The sequence below is a fragment of the Papio anubis genome, chromosome 15 (genome assembly GCF_008728515.1).
Source record: "Papio anubis isolate 15944 chromosome 15, Panubis1.0, whole genome shotgun sequence".
Taxonomy (NCBI): domain Eukaryota; kingdom Metazoa; phylum Chordata; class Mammalia; order Primates; family Cercopithecidae; genus Papio; species Papio anubis.
The window spans coordinates 269,543-287,500 of record NC_044990.1 but is presented as its reverse complement, the minus strand read 5'-3'; the positions used below and the strand labels follow the sequence as shown (position 1 = coordinate 287,500).

The 17,958-nt window shown below is 36.9% G+C and overlaps 1 protein-coding gene across 8 annotated transcripts in view; it reads right to left on the bottom strand.

Moving 5' to 3' along the window:
- The window catches only part of XPO4 (exportin 4), a 109,744-nt gene that overhangs the window by 35,695 nt on the left and 56,091 nt on the right, over positions 1-17,958 (bottom strand). For all 8 annotated transcript variants that reach the window (XR_639490.4, XM_009191570.4, XM_021929453.2 and 5 more), the window contains 3 exons: positions 12,190-12,302; positions 6,675-6,832; positions 6,252-6,426 (listed from right to left, as the gene is read on the bottom strand). Coding sequence is in view for 7 of the 8 variants with exons in the window: in XM_009191570.4 (XP_009189834.1) it covers positions 6,252-6,426; positions 6,675-6,832; positions 12,190-12,302 (446 nt within the window). In the remaining variant the exon portion in view is untranslated. The remainder of the gene's footprint in view (positions 1-6,251; positions 6,427-6,674; positions 6,833-12,189; positions 12,303-17,958) is intronic.

Genomic DNA, 17,958 nt, shown 5'->3' with positions numbered 1-17,958 from the left:
CTGGGAAGTTCACCAGCAGCGTCTGCTTCTAGATTCACTTGGCAGAAATAAGTAATGCAACAAGCACCTGCATGCAATAACAGGGGAGGGAAAAAACACAGGTTAAAAACAACAGAAAAAGGCTCCATCAATATACTACACTATTTCTTAATCTGTGTGGTTGATACATAATTGTTCATTATTCTTTATATGTTTATAACATAAAACTAGTACTTTATAAGAAACATTTCACAATAACTTCAAATTTTATAGGCATCGGCACAACCCCCACGTCCAATGATGAACCACAAACAGTATTTGTGCTGCACAGTGTAAAACATTAGGAAGGACATAGGAAAGATTAAAGACTGAAAGAGCTATACTATTAGTTTATGCTGTTATTCACCTGCTATTGGTATGTAGATTGTTTCCTAGCGAAGTATCATTTAAGGCAAATATGGCAACAATATAGTGACAGAAATGTCACAAATAAAACTTCATGACCTCTCCACTTAAAAATGTAAGAATTGAGAAGCCTTTGAATGTCGAATGAAAAAATAAATTAAATCCTTATCTAGTTATTTTTATTTTTTTTTTCTAGCTAGTCCTTAAAATACAGAATTAATTTAACTTCAGAGTGCCTATGCAGCTGACGGTATTCCTGGTTTCTGGAACCCCCAAGAGAAATTGATTTAGTAGACAAGTATTGCAGCTGTTAGAAAAATCCTATAGACACATCACTTAAAAAAACAAAAACAAAACAACACTACCCCTACAAAAACACTAAGAGTCCAAGCTGTAATTTACAGAAAAAGACTTTAAATGCTGCACTACTGGATTAATAGACTTTCTCCCTTTTGAAAATGCACAGGAGTTTCCAAATTCTCGACGTAAGGAATGCACACACGTTAAGACACTGTTCCCGGCACACGGTAAGTGCTTCAATACAGACTTAGCAAAGCTGAACAGCAGCTGCCGCTCGGGGACTCACTCGGCTTACATGGGTAAAAGGGCAATCCCTTCTTTCTTTTGCTTTTTTAAAAAAATTTTTTCCACATACTATGAAAATGCTTTAGAAATCCCTTTTTTTCTACCTCACTCTAGTATTCATTTCTGAACCCCAGGTCCATTGGATCTAGTTATGTTTCTAACACTAGCATAACAAGCAATATAAGGGATACGATATGGAACAATAGTTATGACAGTAAGTAAGCTTTATTCTAAATCCACTGCACTCTAAGGAGCAAGAATTCTGTGAAACTTAACACTGGTTCCGTACTAGGATTGGTAAAGCAGATTTAAACAATCAGAGCTGACTCATACAAGTCATGAAATATTGCATGGTAATATTATCTTCCAATTAGAATTAAAACGTAAAAGTAATCCTTAAAACACTTCTTTTAATAAGAATCTGTATTTAAGGTAAAAGAGTAACTAGTTTTCTTCCAAATGTCCTGGTAGAGCTAAAACTATTATTATTTCTAAAAAGTATACTTTTAATGTGCAAGGTTTAAAAAATACTCATGGATTTCATTTCATTTCTTCTTCTATCTTTTGAGCAGAGGAAATGAACGTGCTTGATGGGTGGGAGGCGCTGGACAGCCAGCTTGCTCTCTCCAGTATCATCGATTTATTCTTTTATAGCTACAAGAACCGTTTGGCGGGGAGACTGGCAAGGATCTTCAAACAACCCATCCTTTCATGGGTGAAGGTGCAAGGCAGACGACACAGTTACACTGCACTGACGCACCGTCCCAGAGAACAAGTATTGTTTTCCCTCTTATTACTGAGATATCCTGAAATGTATGCTCCCCACTTCTCAATCTGTAATTTGGCTACAATTTATGGCTTCCTTTTTGTCACATCACCTCGCTACAAAGTAATTACCCAACAAGCCAGAGAAATTAGATTCTGAATCAAGAATGCTGACCTCTAAATACACTCACTCACTCAACAAATTGCAAATTTATTTTATTGCATTACATTCTATAATAAACCTCCTAAAAACTTTATCAAGTACCTTTGTCATGACTACCTTGTCCTGCTAATCTTGAGATTAGGCTACAAATATACTAAAACTAGATGTAAGGTTCTTCCTTTATAAATTGTTATTTATCACCATCGCCCTTATACACAACACACACATCAAAATGCATATACAAAATACCTCAATGCTATGAAGGCTGCTCCACTCGTGTAGCAACATACTGCACGGCTTCACCTACTTGGCTGAACTCAAAATGGTTAATTATAAAAGAAACCAAGAAACAAACTAGAGTATAGAGTTCAAGTCATATTCTCCATGAATTTCACTGAACCAATTCAAATGCATGTACTATTATAAATCTTTTATAAAATAGTTGGTATATTAATATGAACAATTATTGATAGAATTTTAATTTTTTTTTTTTTTTTTGAGACAAAGCCTTGCTCTGTTACCCAGGCTGGAGTACAGTGGCATGATCTCAGCTCACTGCAACCTCTGCCTCCCGGATTCAAGTAGTTCTCCTGCCTCAGCCTCCTCAGTAGCTAGGATTACAGGCACCCGCCACCACGCCTGGCTAATTTTTTGTATTTTAGTAGAGGCCAGACTTCGCACTATGTCCCATGTTGGCCAGGCTGGTCTCCTCACCTGACCTCAGGTGATCTGCCTGCCTCAGCTTCCCAAGGTACAAGCGTGAGCCACTGCACCCAGCAGGATTTTAATCTTTAAGGCAATACTTTTTCATTTTCACATTCATTCTCACCTCTTCGGTTCAGCAATAGATAATAATTTGATTTCTGGGTATAATGAAAAAATTCTTGCCTCCAAGAAGCCTAAAGTATTATCAAGAAACCTGCAGCCACAGAGAAACCTGGCTGAACACTGGAACTGCTCTCTGTGAACACAGACTCTCGTTAACCACAAGTCAGGGTACTCATAAACATGTCTCTTCACTCACATGCTAAAGACACCAAGCAAGGTGGCTTCATGACATGGGTTTCAAAAACACACATTAGTATCAAGAATGTTTCTCCCTGTGAAGATACTCTTTTTCCCTCGCTACACAACATAATCACCATCAAAGACACGAATTCCTATTTAAAAAGATGATAATCTGTATATATTCCTAAACAAACACATCTCTGAAGAAAGTATTCTCACAGTAACACAAAGTCTTATGTGTGAAACCTGTTTGCCTACTGGAAAAAAACTTTCAGGATTTCACAAAATTAAGATTATAAAAACCATTTTAAAAATAATTTCTAAAAATTAGAAATATATTTGGTTCGCACCAAACAAAACCCAACAGTTGTTCTTATGTGGTAAGAGTGCACACAAGCTTTCAATAAAAGCTATTATTTTAAAGGTTCATTTTTAAAATTATTATTCTACATGTTATTGCCTGTAATAAATTATTGCACACTATGCAGGTCCCCCCCCGCCCCCGTGTTTTTTTTTGAGACGGAATTTCGCTCTTGTTGCCCAGGCTGGAGTGCAGTGGCATGATCTTGGCTCACTGCAACGTCCGCCTCTCGGGTTCAAGTGATTCTCCTGCTTCAGCCTCCCGAGTACCTGGGATTACAGGCGCCCGCCACCATGCCTGGCTAATTTTTTGTACTTTTAGTAGAGAAGGGGTTTTGCCATGTTTGGCAGGCTGGTCTCGAACTCCTGACCTCAGGCAATCGGCCTGCCTCAGCCTCCCAAGGTGCTGGGATGACAGGTGTGAGCCACCGAGCCCGGCCTATACAGGTACTTTTCATGCAGTTAATCCATGTCATAAAGCAGTGGAAGGAATTCGTACCCTGACTTCACCAATGAGGAAACATGCTCAAAACAAGTGACGCAGCCTGAGCTCTCACCCTTCATGATTGTTTGGCCCATAGCTGTACGGTCTCCCTCAAAGTTCACATCTTTCCATCCCATGCTAACTCCCGAACTCATTTCTTTAATATGCCTCAATTTACCAAATTTTACTTAAAAGATCATGTCTTGGCCAGGTGCGGTGGCTCACACCTGTAATCCCAGCACTTTGGGAGGCTGAGGTGGGTGGACCGCAAGGTTAGGAGCTCAAGACCAGCCTGGCCAACATGGTGAAACTCCGTCTCTACTAAAAATACAAAAATTAGCCAGGTGTGGAGGCGGGCGCCTGTAATCCCAGCTACTCGGGAGGCTGACGCAGAAGAATCGCTTGAACCTGGGAGGTGGAGGTTGCAGTGAGCCAAGACCATGCCATTGCACTCCAGCCTGGGCGACACAGCGAGACTCCATCTCAAAAAAAAAAAAAAAAAAAAAAAAAAAAAGATCATGTCTTTACATACTTTTCCATCTCAGGACAACTATGTATTACATCCTATTACTACAATCACTGGGTGCCCAAGAAAACAAAAGATGAAACGGTTTCTGTCCCAGAGGTCCAATTTGGTTTGGCTGGATTTGTTTCTCTATTTCTGGTATCAGCTGTACACTCCCCTGGTCCTCTACTCCCAGCATACACAAGATACAACGGAAACCGCTTGAGGCTGAGATGACATTTAGGAGGTTTACTCTTCAATAAAGTCATCATGCATGGGCCACCCCGTTAGCCCTCAACTTCACCACACATCCCCAACCTGGTTTCTATGACTAATGCAAAACTTATCCCTCTGTCCTTTTCAATAGGTGACCGATTATTTTTAAAAATAATTTTTAAATATCATAAACAGCTCAATTAAAAATTGAGTAAAATAAATGAAAATAAATAATACTTTTCTTGAATGAAACCCGTCAGGTTCATCACTAGAGCATGCCTGCTGTGAAATAAGCACAATACACATATACTTCTCTGCAAATGCATGTAGGCTTTCTATATTCCAACACTCCTATGTCAAATCTTGAAGGAAAAATTGTCAAGATGTCAGTGACCTCAAAATAAATAAATTCTGTACTTAAAATTTGCAAATCAAGGATGCCATATATCTTCCAGCAATTCTTTAAAATGTTTAGGAACACGCTTAACTCACAAGCAGAAACTAAAAGGTAGCTTAGTTTCTAAATACAGGCTCAACATGCTCTTTAATCCACCTGGTTTAGAAGAGAAAATAAACTAAGGGGGAGAGGGAAAGTGCAAGGAATTCATGTTAAATAAAACCTGACTAGTTCAGAATCTGTGATCATCTGAAAGAGGTGTGAGTAAAGCGTAAATACTCAAAATTACCCTGGATTTTTAAGTTTAGAACATAAATTATCCCTCTGAAACATTCAAATCTACCTATCATGCCTTTAAACTTCTACCCTTCTGTTACTACATTTTCTCCACCACATAAACACTTGTCTGACCTGGATCCTTTCCTCATCAAATCATGAAAGTGCCCGATTACATAAACATAATCATCTCGAGTTCCCTATTCACTGAACACCTCTGAAGGGATACAAAAAACTCACATACACATTGGCAGAATCTAACCAAACCAACTTACAATTTAACATGAAATTCTAACAAAATATCTACATTCCTTTTACAGCTTTTCAAAAAGATTCACATTTTGATTCATAAAAAGAAAGATTAGTTTCAACAATGTAATCACTACTTTGTGGAATGAAATCAGTTTTTTCCATGATTAATATAGCTACTCACAGTAACCGTTACAAAAGCAGCTGTGTTGCCAAGGGGTTTTAGTAGATGTTTTCTAAATTTAAATATAAAATATGGAAAACACACATTTGAAAATTTATACCAAAAAACATCTTTAGTATTATCGGTCTTAATTTCAATGTAAATTAAATTCTACCAGGATACACTATTAAAGCATTACCATCCAAAAAATTAGAGCGCACAGTCTAATGAAAACAAGCAAGGTTACAATGATTTGAACCAAACTATGTTTACGTAATTGCCAAATAAGTCCAAAGTAAAAAATTCTCAAAAAAAAAAATAAAATTACACATAACTACACCACACCACAGTAGCACCCTGTAAACAATGTTTTTGCTGTTAGAATGAGCTTTCAACGTAATTTTTATGTGAAAAATTGTGTTGAACAAACCACAGCTCATTTCATTCCGTCTCCTATATTTGGGTACTAAAGTATCTCAAAATTAAACGCTTAAGACCAGTTACTATCACCAACAAAACTATTTTCATCCACAAATTTTTAAAGGTCATGTTTCCCAAATAATTTGCACACCTAAACAAAATGGTCATTTTAATAGCTAGCACTCAAAATAATTACTTTCCATGAGAAATGTTCCAAAGGCACCACAAATGTCTTTGTGAAAACCTGACACAATTTACTTTAGAATAGTCACTCACCACTTCTTCCAGTGCAGCACTTCGCCCGAAAGAACAAGTGAGGTGTGTGAGGCAGTTAACGAAGGAGGAGAAAAGCTCATTTGGAATGGCGGTTAGAACATTTCGTGGGAACACGGTTATCAGGTTGCTGATAATGCTGGAGATGCCCACAGCTTCAGAATCTTCTATTTCAATTCTAAAACCAAGGAATGAGTATTATTACATGGCAGTAAAAGAAAAATTATTAATATAATAGCTCATTTCCAAACAAGCAAATATCGTTACTGATTCATTTTAAAAGGTATGTCTTTATTAATTACAAATTACCCATATGACTTTACTTCAAAATATAACGGCGAAAAATAACTAGTTCTTTTTTTTCTTCTACTGTTACACACAAAACATAGAGTTCCTTTTTCAGCTGCAAAGGGCAAGTATACCTACCCATTGATAGTATTCAGTAATCCCTCAATGAAGTGTGCAAGATAATCAACTTGTGATCCTTCATCAGGGAAGATGGGTCCATGAAGAGAAGCTAACTGGGCAAGGCACTGCAGAGAATCTTGTGCCATATCTGAATCTTCTCTGATTTTTCGATGTACCTGTTAGAAAGAATTACTAATCCATAAATATAAATTCTTCCTTTGTAAGGGTCACGTGTCTACCATGCCGAATGAGGTAACAGAAAAATTCACTGTAGCTGGTTATTTCCAGAAAATTAATTCCTGAATTAAACTAAATTTAGAAAGTTGTCCCTCAGTTCACTTTATGGGCCATTATTTTAAACATATCAATTGATTTTTAACTGAGGGCTACCTACATTTTGAAAATTGATCCGTCTCCAGCATGTTATGACAAAGAGAGAAACAGATGCCAGCCAGTCAGACACACTGCTTCTTCTAAAAACAGCAACGACGACAGTCATCTGTATTATGCTAACTATGCCTAGCTACAGCTTCTTGCTAAAGTTAGCAGACAAGTTCAATCAAGAGTATATAGATGCTGCTTTAGTGGAAGTAAACAGTTGCACACTTAGAAAAGCAATATACCATTGAATCCCTACACATTCACGCATTCATTCAACCGAAATATAATAAGCACACTCTTTTATTAATTCTCAGTTCACTTACAATTTGTTTGAATCTCAGTTTAACCTACATCATTGCTATTAATAAATGCTAAAAGATTTTGAATACAAAATGTAAATTATACTTAAATCCATTTAAAGCTCACCTAAATTTTATTTCAATGATACAATACGGACATGAAACACCTGGAATAGTTCTGCACGAAGGAAATGCTCTTGAAATACTGCTCCCTAGTTTTATAGTATTAATATTCTCAGATGTTAAAGATTTCATAATAGAGCCAAGGAAAATTCAGTGAAGAAATATGATCATTATTAATCTTAATCCATCCAACACTTACTGTTGGATGTACCATTTTGTACTTGCCGAGGTACTTAACTACTCTAGCCCTTTTCTTTCCCACACAAAGTTCTCTCTCTTTTGTAAATGTGTGACACCGAACTCATAGTTTTCGGTTATATTCACTTTGACTAGGCAGTTTCTCAATTACTTGCGGTCAGAACATTTAAGTACTCACTGGTATATGCTGAGCCACAATGAAAACTCAGTAAATCCTTGTTCACTGAGACCATTAATCCCTAATCCCTGAACTTAAGGTTCTAGTAATGAAATTTAAAATACTAAATAATCTCTAACATTACAAAGCTAACCGATCTACTGACATGCTTAAAATACGCTATACTCTTTGGACTAGAACAAACCACAGTCCATAAGCCAAATTTGGCCCACGCCTGTTTTTATATGGCTGTGAGCTAAGAATGGTTGTTGTTGGGTTTTTTTCCTCCATTTTTGTATGGTTGGGGGAAAACCAACAAAAATAATATTTTGTGATTTTGTGACCTGTGGAAATTATACAGAATTCTTTTTTTTTTTGTTTTTCCTGAAACAGAGTTTCACTTGTTGCCCAGGCTGGACGGAATGCAATGGTGCAATCTTGGCTCTCTGCAACCTCCGCCTCCCCGGTTCAAGCGATTCTCCTGTCTCAGTCTCCTGAGTAGCTGGGATTACAGGCGCCTGCCACCATGCCTGGCTAATTTTTGTATTTTTAGTAGAGACGGGGTTTCACCAAGTTGGCCAGGCTGGTCTCAAACTCCTGACCTCAGGTGATCTGCCCACCTTGGCCTCCCAAAATGCTGGGATTACAGGCGTGAGCCATCACGCCCAGCCAAAATTCATTTTAATGACCATTAAAAAGCTTTACTGGAACACTACCATGCTTATTTATATATCATTTACGGCTGCTTCTGTACTACAATGGCAGTGTTGAATATGAACATATGACCTGCAGAGCCTAAAGTGTTTACTATCTGGCCCTATACAAAAAATGTCTGCAAATTCTTGGTCTAGAATACAAATATTTTTCAAACTATATTCTAATGTATTTTAAGTTTTATATAGTAAATTCCAAGTACAACAGACAAATTCATATATGCACACTGTCTAGTTCACAAACTTCTGAACACAACTCACTCTTATAAATTCTTTATCTGAAATCTGTAATTAAATTTTTATCACGATGCCTTAGAAGCTAATCAGCATTTAAGCATGCTATCCAGGGAGATATTCTGTCAACAGACACAATGTAATCTGGGACAACAAGAATCCATCTGGACTGGGTGTGGTGGCTCACGCCTGTAATCCCAGCACTTTGGGAGGCTGAGACAGGCGGATCACAAGGTCAGGAGATCGAGATCATCCTGGCTAACAAGTTGAAACCCCATCTCTAATAAAAAATACAAAAATTAAAAAAAAAAAAAATTAGCCGGGTGTGGTGGTGGGAGCCTACAGTCCCAGCTACTTGGGAAGCTGAGGCAGGAGAATGGCGTGATCCCAGGAGGTGGAGCTTGCAGTGAGCCAAGATCACGCCACTGCACTCCAGCCTGGGCGACAGAGCAAGACTCTGCCTCAAAAAAACAAACAAAAAAAAATCCACCTCACAATCTTAAATGTTCATTAAGGTCTCGAAGCGAGCAATCAAAAGAAAGAATACCCACAATGAAATAACTAAAAAGTTAAAATAAATAATAACTGTCTTTCGAGACAGTGTGTGCTGTTCAAACTTAATTTATGTTACCTGAAATATAAACCACATAAAACTATTAATAAATGCTTAATTTTTATACAATATAAATTCTTGCCTTTCTTCCAATATCATCATTACAAAAGAGTTCCTCCATATCTGAACATGTATTTCACTATAAACTATATTACAAAACGGAAAGCTGAATCACCACCTGAATATGGGAAGAGGACAGAGGGATAAGGGAAAGCAAAGACCAGCAGGACGCCCAGTGAGGTGAACGGCAAGGCTATGCATCAAACAAAGGAATACAAGGAAGGAGAAGCAAGTAAGGAAGATGACGAATTCTACTGGAACATGTTAAATCTGAGATGTCTGTGGGCCATCCAAATTAAAACATCCAGTAAGCACTTGGATTATAAGGCTCTGAAACTCTGGAGCAGGCTGTGCTGAATATAGATGGAGGAGTCATCTGGGAACCAATGCCTGAAGTCCTACGTGTCAAACAGAGCCACAGGAAAGTGTACAGAGTCAGCAACGTTGAGAATTAAGATAGGAATGCCAATATTTATGGGACGAGCAAAGAAGGAAGAGACTATAAGCAAGATCAAGACGACTCTGGTCAAAAAGGTAGGAAGAAAACACAATGAAAGTGGGTTTTTTTTCCCAAGACCTTATGGAAGGAAAAAAAATCAAGAAGTTTGTAAACTTCAGTAGGGCAGAATGCAACCCAAAGTATTCCAACATATTTAAAGTCTTAAGATTAACATATTTAAAGTCTTGCTCTTATGCAACAGTATACTGATGGTTATCCAAATCTAGCACAAGTGATATCCAGTGGAAAAGTACTTTAAATTAGGCAATAAATTCATATAACTAAAATTAAATTTAACCAGAATTAAATAAAAAGATTAGCCATTCTCATTTTTAAAACAAGTAACAAACTTGTTCATAAACTGCTTAAGTGAAAATAGCTACAAACCCAAAAATTGTTCAAATAAAGCAAAAAAGGGTTAACTTTCAAATTCAAAAGTTATTTGCATGTGGTTGTTCACAGCTGACAGGAGCAGCTGTCTGGTTTGTCTAGACAGCTGTTCAGATTTGGTAGAGCTGTTTCCAGTACTGCCAGCGAGTTTTTCACCTTTTCAAAAACTGCTGGAGTGGAATTGACTTTCAGTCAAGTGCATAATACAAAGACTTGGACTTGGATTCGTATCAAAACAATTCCTGTCAGATGAAGCAGGCCACGGAATTTCAAAATTTAGTTACAATTATCCCTTTGATCTTGACAGTGGTTTCAGCCATCATTTGTCTGATTTTAAAAAGAAACCACAAGGTGATTTAATGCTCAGTATGAATATTTCTATAGAAAATATCTTTTATATATACCCATGGATAGATAACCTTGCTCTAGATATCTTAAAATACATACCACGTAACTACTTTATTTTAAATGGTTCAATCAGAAAAAGGCAGTTGAAGGGCTCATCTATATTTTTAAAACAAATGAAAAGAAACTAAAATTAACAATTGGGATTAAGCAAAATAGCTTTTCTACTTTTAATTGGTTTTTACTTGGGCTTCTGTCCATATCATTATATCTAACTTACTTGTATATTCAACCTATAACTGCAAATTAGCATCCAACACATAAATGCACACACACAAATTGTTTGTCCAGCTTTTGACTGCTCTATTAGGATACACATTGGTCAATGTGGGAACATACTGCTTACATCTTGGTATTTAGCCAATAATAAAGAGGACTGTCTAAAGTTATACATGAGATAAACTGTTATTCAATAATACCAACTTCACTAATGGCTCATAAATATAAGAAGTATAAAACCTACACTCCAGAATAGCAGTTCTCAAACTGTGGTCCAGGGATCCCTGAAGCTTTTTAAAAGCCTGTCAGGTTGCCTGTGACAAGAAACTACTGGCCGGGCGCGGTGGCTCACGCCTGTAATCCCAGCACTTTGGGAGGCCGAGGCGGGCGGATCACAAGGTCAGGAGATCGAGACCATGGTGAAACCCCGTCTCTACTAAAAATAGAAAAAATTAGCCGGGCACAGTGGCGGGCGCCTGTAGTCCCAGCTACTCGGGAGGCTGAGGCAGGAGAATGGCGTGAACCCGGGAGGCGGAGCTTGCAGTGAGCCGAGATTGCGCCACTGCACTCTAGCCTGGGCGACAGAGCAAGACTCCGTCTCAAAAAAAACAAACAAACAGACAAGAAACTACTGCATAATCCTATGAAGACAGTACCTGCATCTCCCACTGTCACTGTCACACAGGTAAAAACTATTTGCATATAACATGAAGACAGCAGCTGCATTTCCCATTCTCACTGTCACACAGGTTAAAAGTGGATTAAGTCTGATATTATAGATTTACAAAAATGCAAAACAATGCTATTCTTCTCATTAAACTTGCTTTGTTTTCAAAAATACAGTTAATTAAAATGTTACTTATGTTAATATGTAATCGTTTCTTATTGTTACTTTTTAACACATTATTTTGTAAAGTTTCGTTTGAATTTTTAATAGGATAAACATAGCCTATATAAAGAAAAGTTCTTTGGAGTTCTCAATAATTTTTAAGAGTATAGAGGGGTCCTAAAATTAAAAGTTTGAGAACTTCTGCTCTAGGATATTAAGCCCTTCATAACTATGTGACATTTTTATAAATTAGCAAGAAACTTTTAAAATAATTTCTATTTAAGCAGCTATATTGATGAGAAGATAAGACTTTAGGGGAGAAAAGCAATCTGTTTTGTTTTACTTAAGAAACACGCCAAGGCATTTCCTCTCTTCTATGGCTCTTGCTACCAGAGAGGAAGACTACAACTTACTGTGAAGAAAAGCTCCATAACTCTGCTGTCCAGAAGAGTCTCCCGCCAGGACTCTGTTGGCTTCAACAGCACATTTTGCGAGGATTCAAACATAGCTATATAATGTCTGCCCAGTTATTTGGTGTCAAGGTCAACAACAATAACATTCTTACTTTGTCTAAAGTATAAGTGTATCCTAAATATAACAGGAGCCATCTAGAAAGAATTTGTAATGGTAACAGTTTAAGCCTCTTCACATATGCTACATAATTCATGCATGAAGCTAAGGAATAAAAGGCATTAAGTGCCTGGGGGAAAAAAGAATGTTACAGGAATGTAAGGTAATGCTTTCATTGTAATTATGTGTCATGCTGTAGGCATACAGAAACTTTGAGAACCAGAGAATTTAATAGTGGCCACAGAAGGAAATATTCTTATTGCAAAGCATACGCCAAAATTCATGCAAAAAGAATCAATTTCTGCAAGTTTATCCCATCATTTCCCCCAATATCTTGCAACAATTAACACCACATATACAAAATGTGAGTCTCACATTGTCTACTTGGAAAAATAGCATTTTTCCAAAAGAAATATATTCACTGGGAAAACAAAAGAACAAAAAGAGTGAACACTTATAACATCAAAGAAAAACAACTCCCACAGGTCATAGTATCTAAACATCAAGACAAAGAAATAATCCAACGGAAAACTTCATAGATGCTTATTTAAAATTCCCACAGACTAAAAAGCAATTTATATGGTGTTCAGGCATTCAATTTCAAACATGCTTCCAACAGAATACTGTTTTACCATAAATAAAGCAACCATCATATATATTTGTAGGTTTTTATGAATACTATTTATTGATACCGCCACAGTAACTGAGGCTTTTAAGAAATGAGAAAACTTGGCCGGTCATGGTGGCTCACGCTTGTAATCTCCGCACTTTGGAGGGCCGAGGCGGGCAGATCACCTGAGGTCAGGAGTTCGAGACCAGCCTGGCCAACACAGTGAAACCCATCTCTACTGAAAATACAAAAATCAGCTGGGCGTGGTGGCATGCACCTGTAACCCCAGCTACTTGGGAGGCTGAGGCAGGAGAATCACTTGAACATGGGAGGCGGAGGTTGCAGTGAGCCGTGACCACACCACTGCACTCCAGCCTGGGTGACAGGGAGAGGCTCTGTCTCAAAACAAACAAACAAACAAACAAAAAAGAGTGGTTATGCCCCTTCCATTGGTAATCAAATGTCCAGCTAAAATGCTTCGACTACGCAACATTCACATCACTCAGTGAGAAATCTTAATGACAATCACCCAGAGCTATCGTCTGAAAAAAGTAGATAGAAATTCAAATACTAATTTTGAGTAAAGTCTAAATCGTTATTTTTACAGAAAAATTATTATTCACAGAGAAAATTAAAGGCTGTAATAATGCTCTGGAAACCTTTTTTTTTTTTTTTTTTTTTTTAAGATTATTTGTTAACCCCCTTTAAAATAGCTAGTTCTATTTGGTCTCTGAAGAGCAAGGGGGCCACTATGAGTTGTTTCAAGAAGAAAAGTCACTGCTTGTTTCTGAAAAGTCACCCCCAAAATCCTCTGCAACTCCATCCGACTGGTTAACAAAAGTGAAACTCAAATCTGGTTCATTTAAACTTCCCTTCTCTCTTCCTTTATCTGCCCCCTTGTGGAGGTACAGGGAAAGAGGTGAAGGCCAAAAAAGCCAAAAGAAAGAAGCCTGATTTTAAAAAGAGGGGAAAACAATCAGCCCGTGAACACCAAGAGCTATCAACAGACAGTGAGCCCATTTTCTTACGAGGCACCGATCGTGGTCTAAGGCCAATGCTGTGTTCTTCAACCAATACTACAATATACTGATTTATCGGACACCTAGGATTTGCTTCAAAATAGTCTGGGGATGGCAGAGCACAGATGAAACAAGACTGGCTGTTTAAAGCTGGGTATTCTCTCTACTACTGTATATCTTTGAAAGTTTCCGCAATAATGGGATGGCAAAGGCTTTAGTACATGAAATAAATCTTCTGAGTAAGGCAATCAATTATTTGTGTTGTGTGTGTGTGTGTGTGTGTGTGTGTGTGTTTAAAAATGAGACAGCATCTCACTATGTTGCCCAGGGAGGTCTTGAACGCCTGAGCTCAAGCGATCCTCCTGGCTCATCCTCCCAAAGTGCAAGGATTATAGACATCAGCCAGCACACCTGGCCAATTCTTCATACTTCATAAAAATTTAAATACATTTCACTTACTCTTTCCTAGTTTTACTTCTCTTTATTTTCAATACGCCAAATCTAACAAACGAAATATACGTATGTAACATTTTCAACTAGGAAAGTAATGATTTTGTAATATTTCATATGCTTATAAAAGGTGTTATGATTTTATTTTTAAATTAGTTAGAATATGAAACAGATAAATGGGTTCATATAACCATAACAAAATGGTTGGCCTCAAACCTGACCATTTACCATGTTAGTAGTTAGCAGATGTATGATCCCTGAGAGTAAGAAGGCAAATACTTCAGGTACTGTAACTGCAAGAGAATGAAAGCCCAAACCTCCCTTCAAGAGCTGCAGACAGTTCAAGTACAGAGGACGAACACAGGTGGCAGAAACGAAGGGAATCATATTCATAAATTTTGCTACTTCTGGATATATGAAAAACTCTTTTACAAGTAAATGAGGAGAATCTCTCACATTCTAATTATGCCTTCCAGGTATAACACAGCAAGGGGGGTAACTGTGTGTTTTGGTAAGAGGGAGATGATAACCTAAAGATTCAATAAATCTTACAGAAGTATCAGTAAGAAAATACAGGAAGAAATCTTACAAAAGGAAACTATTAAACCTAAACCAAAATTCTCGTATAATTCTCTCCTCTACCTTTTTATAAATTATAGAAAGCATATACTCTATTAATACTTCTGGATATCAATTATTTACATTAAGGGAAAATGGACATGAGTTTTAAAAAGGACTTTTTCCAGATATAAAATGGAATTCACTGCAATGGCTCATGTAACATCAGATTCAAAATAACCCTGAAATCTGATTTTTTAAAATCTTGGTCTAGCCTCTCCTAATCATGGTCTGTTTTTCAGCACACTGTCCCTGGTGCCCAATTCTGTGGCCAATTTTCTTCAAATGTTGGTAACCAGAATATTTTTAAGATTATAATTCCTTATATGTGGCCAAGAGCATGGGAGATTTATGAGTTAGTATTTAATATCTATCAGAAAATACTTTTCCCCATAATTATTACAAAGCTCCGTGTTACTTTTGTTTTCCAGTCCCAAACCTGGAAAGGATTTTTATCTCTGGCATGAGGTTTGTCTTCTAACAAGAATGCACACTTGTAATGCTCCATGCAAAGAGGCTACACTTACCTTCCACTGAAGAACTAATCTACAACACCACAGACTTCACCACCTTCTATCAGCCAGCCTGGCAATACCACTAATAATACCACTATTATATACCATAATAAAAATGCACATGTACTGTATTATACTTTTTATAAGACACAATTACAATCCTGTAACTACAAATCATATCCCACTCTACTAAAAAAAATTAATATTCCCAAAAGCATTTAAATAAACATAAAACAAAAAGAACAGTATAATAAATATTTATATGGAACAGCATTAAAATGTTTATACAGAACAAATATTTAAAGACAATGCTATTCTGACAAGAAATATGTTTTAGTCATCAGATTGTACCGTGAAACTGCTGAAGTTGCTGCCCCTGAATAAAAGACTATGCCAGCTCTATGTGGGAGGGAGGCTTACTATGCATTCTATAACGTTTACTGTTACCTAAAATATTGTTATTATTCATGTACATGCATTACTTTTCAATTTGAAAAAAAAAAAACTAGTGAAGAACATATCACAATGTGGGCAGAATAACCATATACAAATCTGGACCATATCTTTACATTCAAAATAATATAAAGAATTAAGGTAATTCATTTTTAATCAGGTATTCTCAAATGACTATTTCTATCTGTATGTATAAGAAATAAAAAAATAGTATTTCAACCCCAGATAATTCTTAATGATTCTTATAAGAAATCAAAAAATACCATTTCCACCCCAGATAATTCTTAGATGCTTAACTTAAAAAACAAACAGAACCACTCCACCAGAATTCGGAAATCTAGCACTACTATTCTTAAAGCAGTATTTTAAAAATAATTTCTAGGTTAAATAAAGCAATACTTTCATTTAAAAATAATTTTAATAAAACAATAGTTTCCTTTTAAAACTTTCAAAAGTTTGATTTATAGTCACCACTTTAGCATTTTACAGTATCTGGACATTACATTCTTTATCTTTTACAACAAATATGTCACCAACAAAAGAACAGTTTGACAATGAACTGATTATTCACTAAACTGTCTCTCATTATATGCTAATCAAATTTTATGAGACACAAAAGTCACAAAAGATTGGAACTAAATAGCTATTATTTCACCAAAGTTCAAATGAGAGTATAATTCAAGAATTTTCTTGGGCTATGGCTTTATATATTTTTCAAAAATAAATACTGAATGCATGCAATTTATATTTTTATCAGAATGATTCATTTGTAACCAAACAAACCACAATTCCATCAATAAGAAAGCCAAACAGAGCTGCTTTCAGTCTTTTGCTAACCCTCTATCTTAAAAAAAAAATCTGTCATACACATCTGATCTTACTTTACCTTCCCATGTTCTCACCAAATCAAAGAATCAGGACCTTCAGTACAGTGATTTTTTTGCGGGGGGTAGTCTCTGTACCAAATACAAGTCCACTCCCTCGTAGCAAGAGTTCCGGCAAGGGATCCAATTCTGAAGTGCTAAAACCCAACCAGTCTTCTAAGCTCAACGCCATCATAATCCCTCGGAAAATCAGTTCCAGCTACATATAAATTCGACTGCACCACAGAAGAGTGAAGAATCAACTCTCCATTCCCTGCCCCCTCTCCCACAACAATCCTATCTAGCTCTAAAATTCTCCACTTAGGAAAGCTCACCAACTTCTGAGAAATCAAAGGCATATATAAATGTACCACCTGCCCTATTCTGTAACTGCATGGCCAGAGACAAACATACACCAGGACGAGAGCCAGAAGGACAGCTTAATCGCACCCTGTACTGACTGTCACTGGATAATCCTACTAAATCTTCGGTCTCAAGTTCTCATACGACAAACGGCATTATCATTAAATACGTACATCTTAACATGAAGGGGGGAAAACATCATCTTTGGAAATACACACGTCCTTAAATATGCAATTAAGTTTATCCACTAACACTTTCAGTAAGGGTATCGTTTTGTGATCGTGAATGACACTCAAAAAAAATAATTAAATGAGGCATACAATAGCTACACATTATCCTCAAGCAAATATGGACAATCTGAAAATTTCCTCTGCCTATTCTTATGATTACTTTACAATACAGATAGATCTTGTAGCAAAAATGGGCATTTCACATAAGGAATAAATGCTTTACTCCCTTCATCTTTCCATACTATTTTTTACCCTACTTCATCAGTAAAACAAAGTTTCAGGAGGTACAGCAAGCCCATTTTCTTTCTTAAATATTTAATCCCTTTCGCTATTAAATTTTCTAACAACAAAAACTGCTACTTCTCCTTCTGGCACAGCACAGAACCAACGACCCCAGTCTCACAGCCCACACAGTCCGAGCAACCACAAATCCTTTGAAAGACAGGAGTGACCTTACCTGAATGTTTTCCCAAGCCTTGCCTCCAAACAGT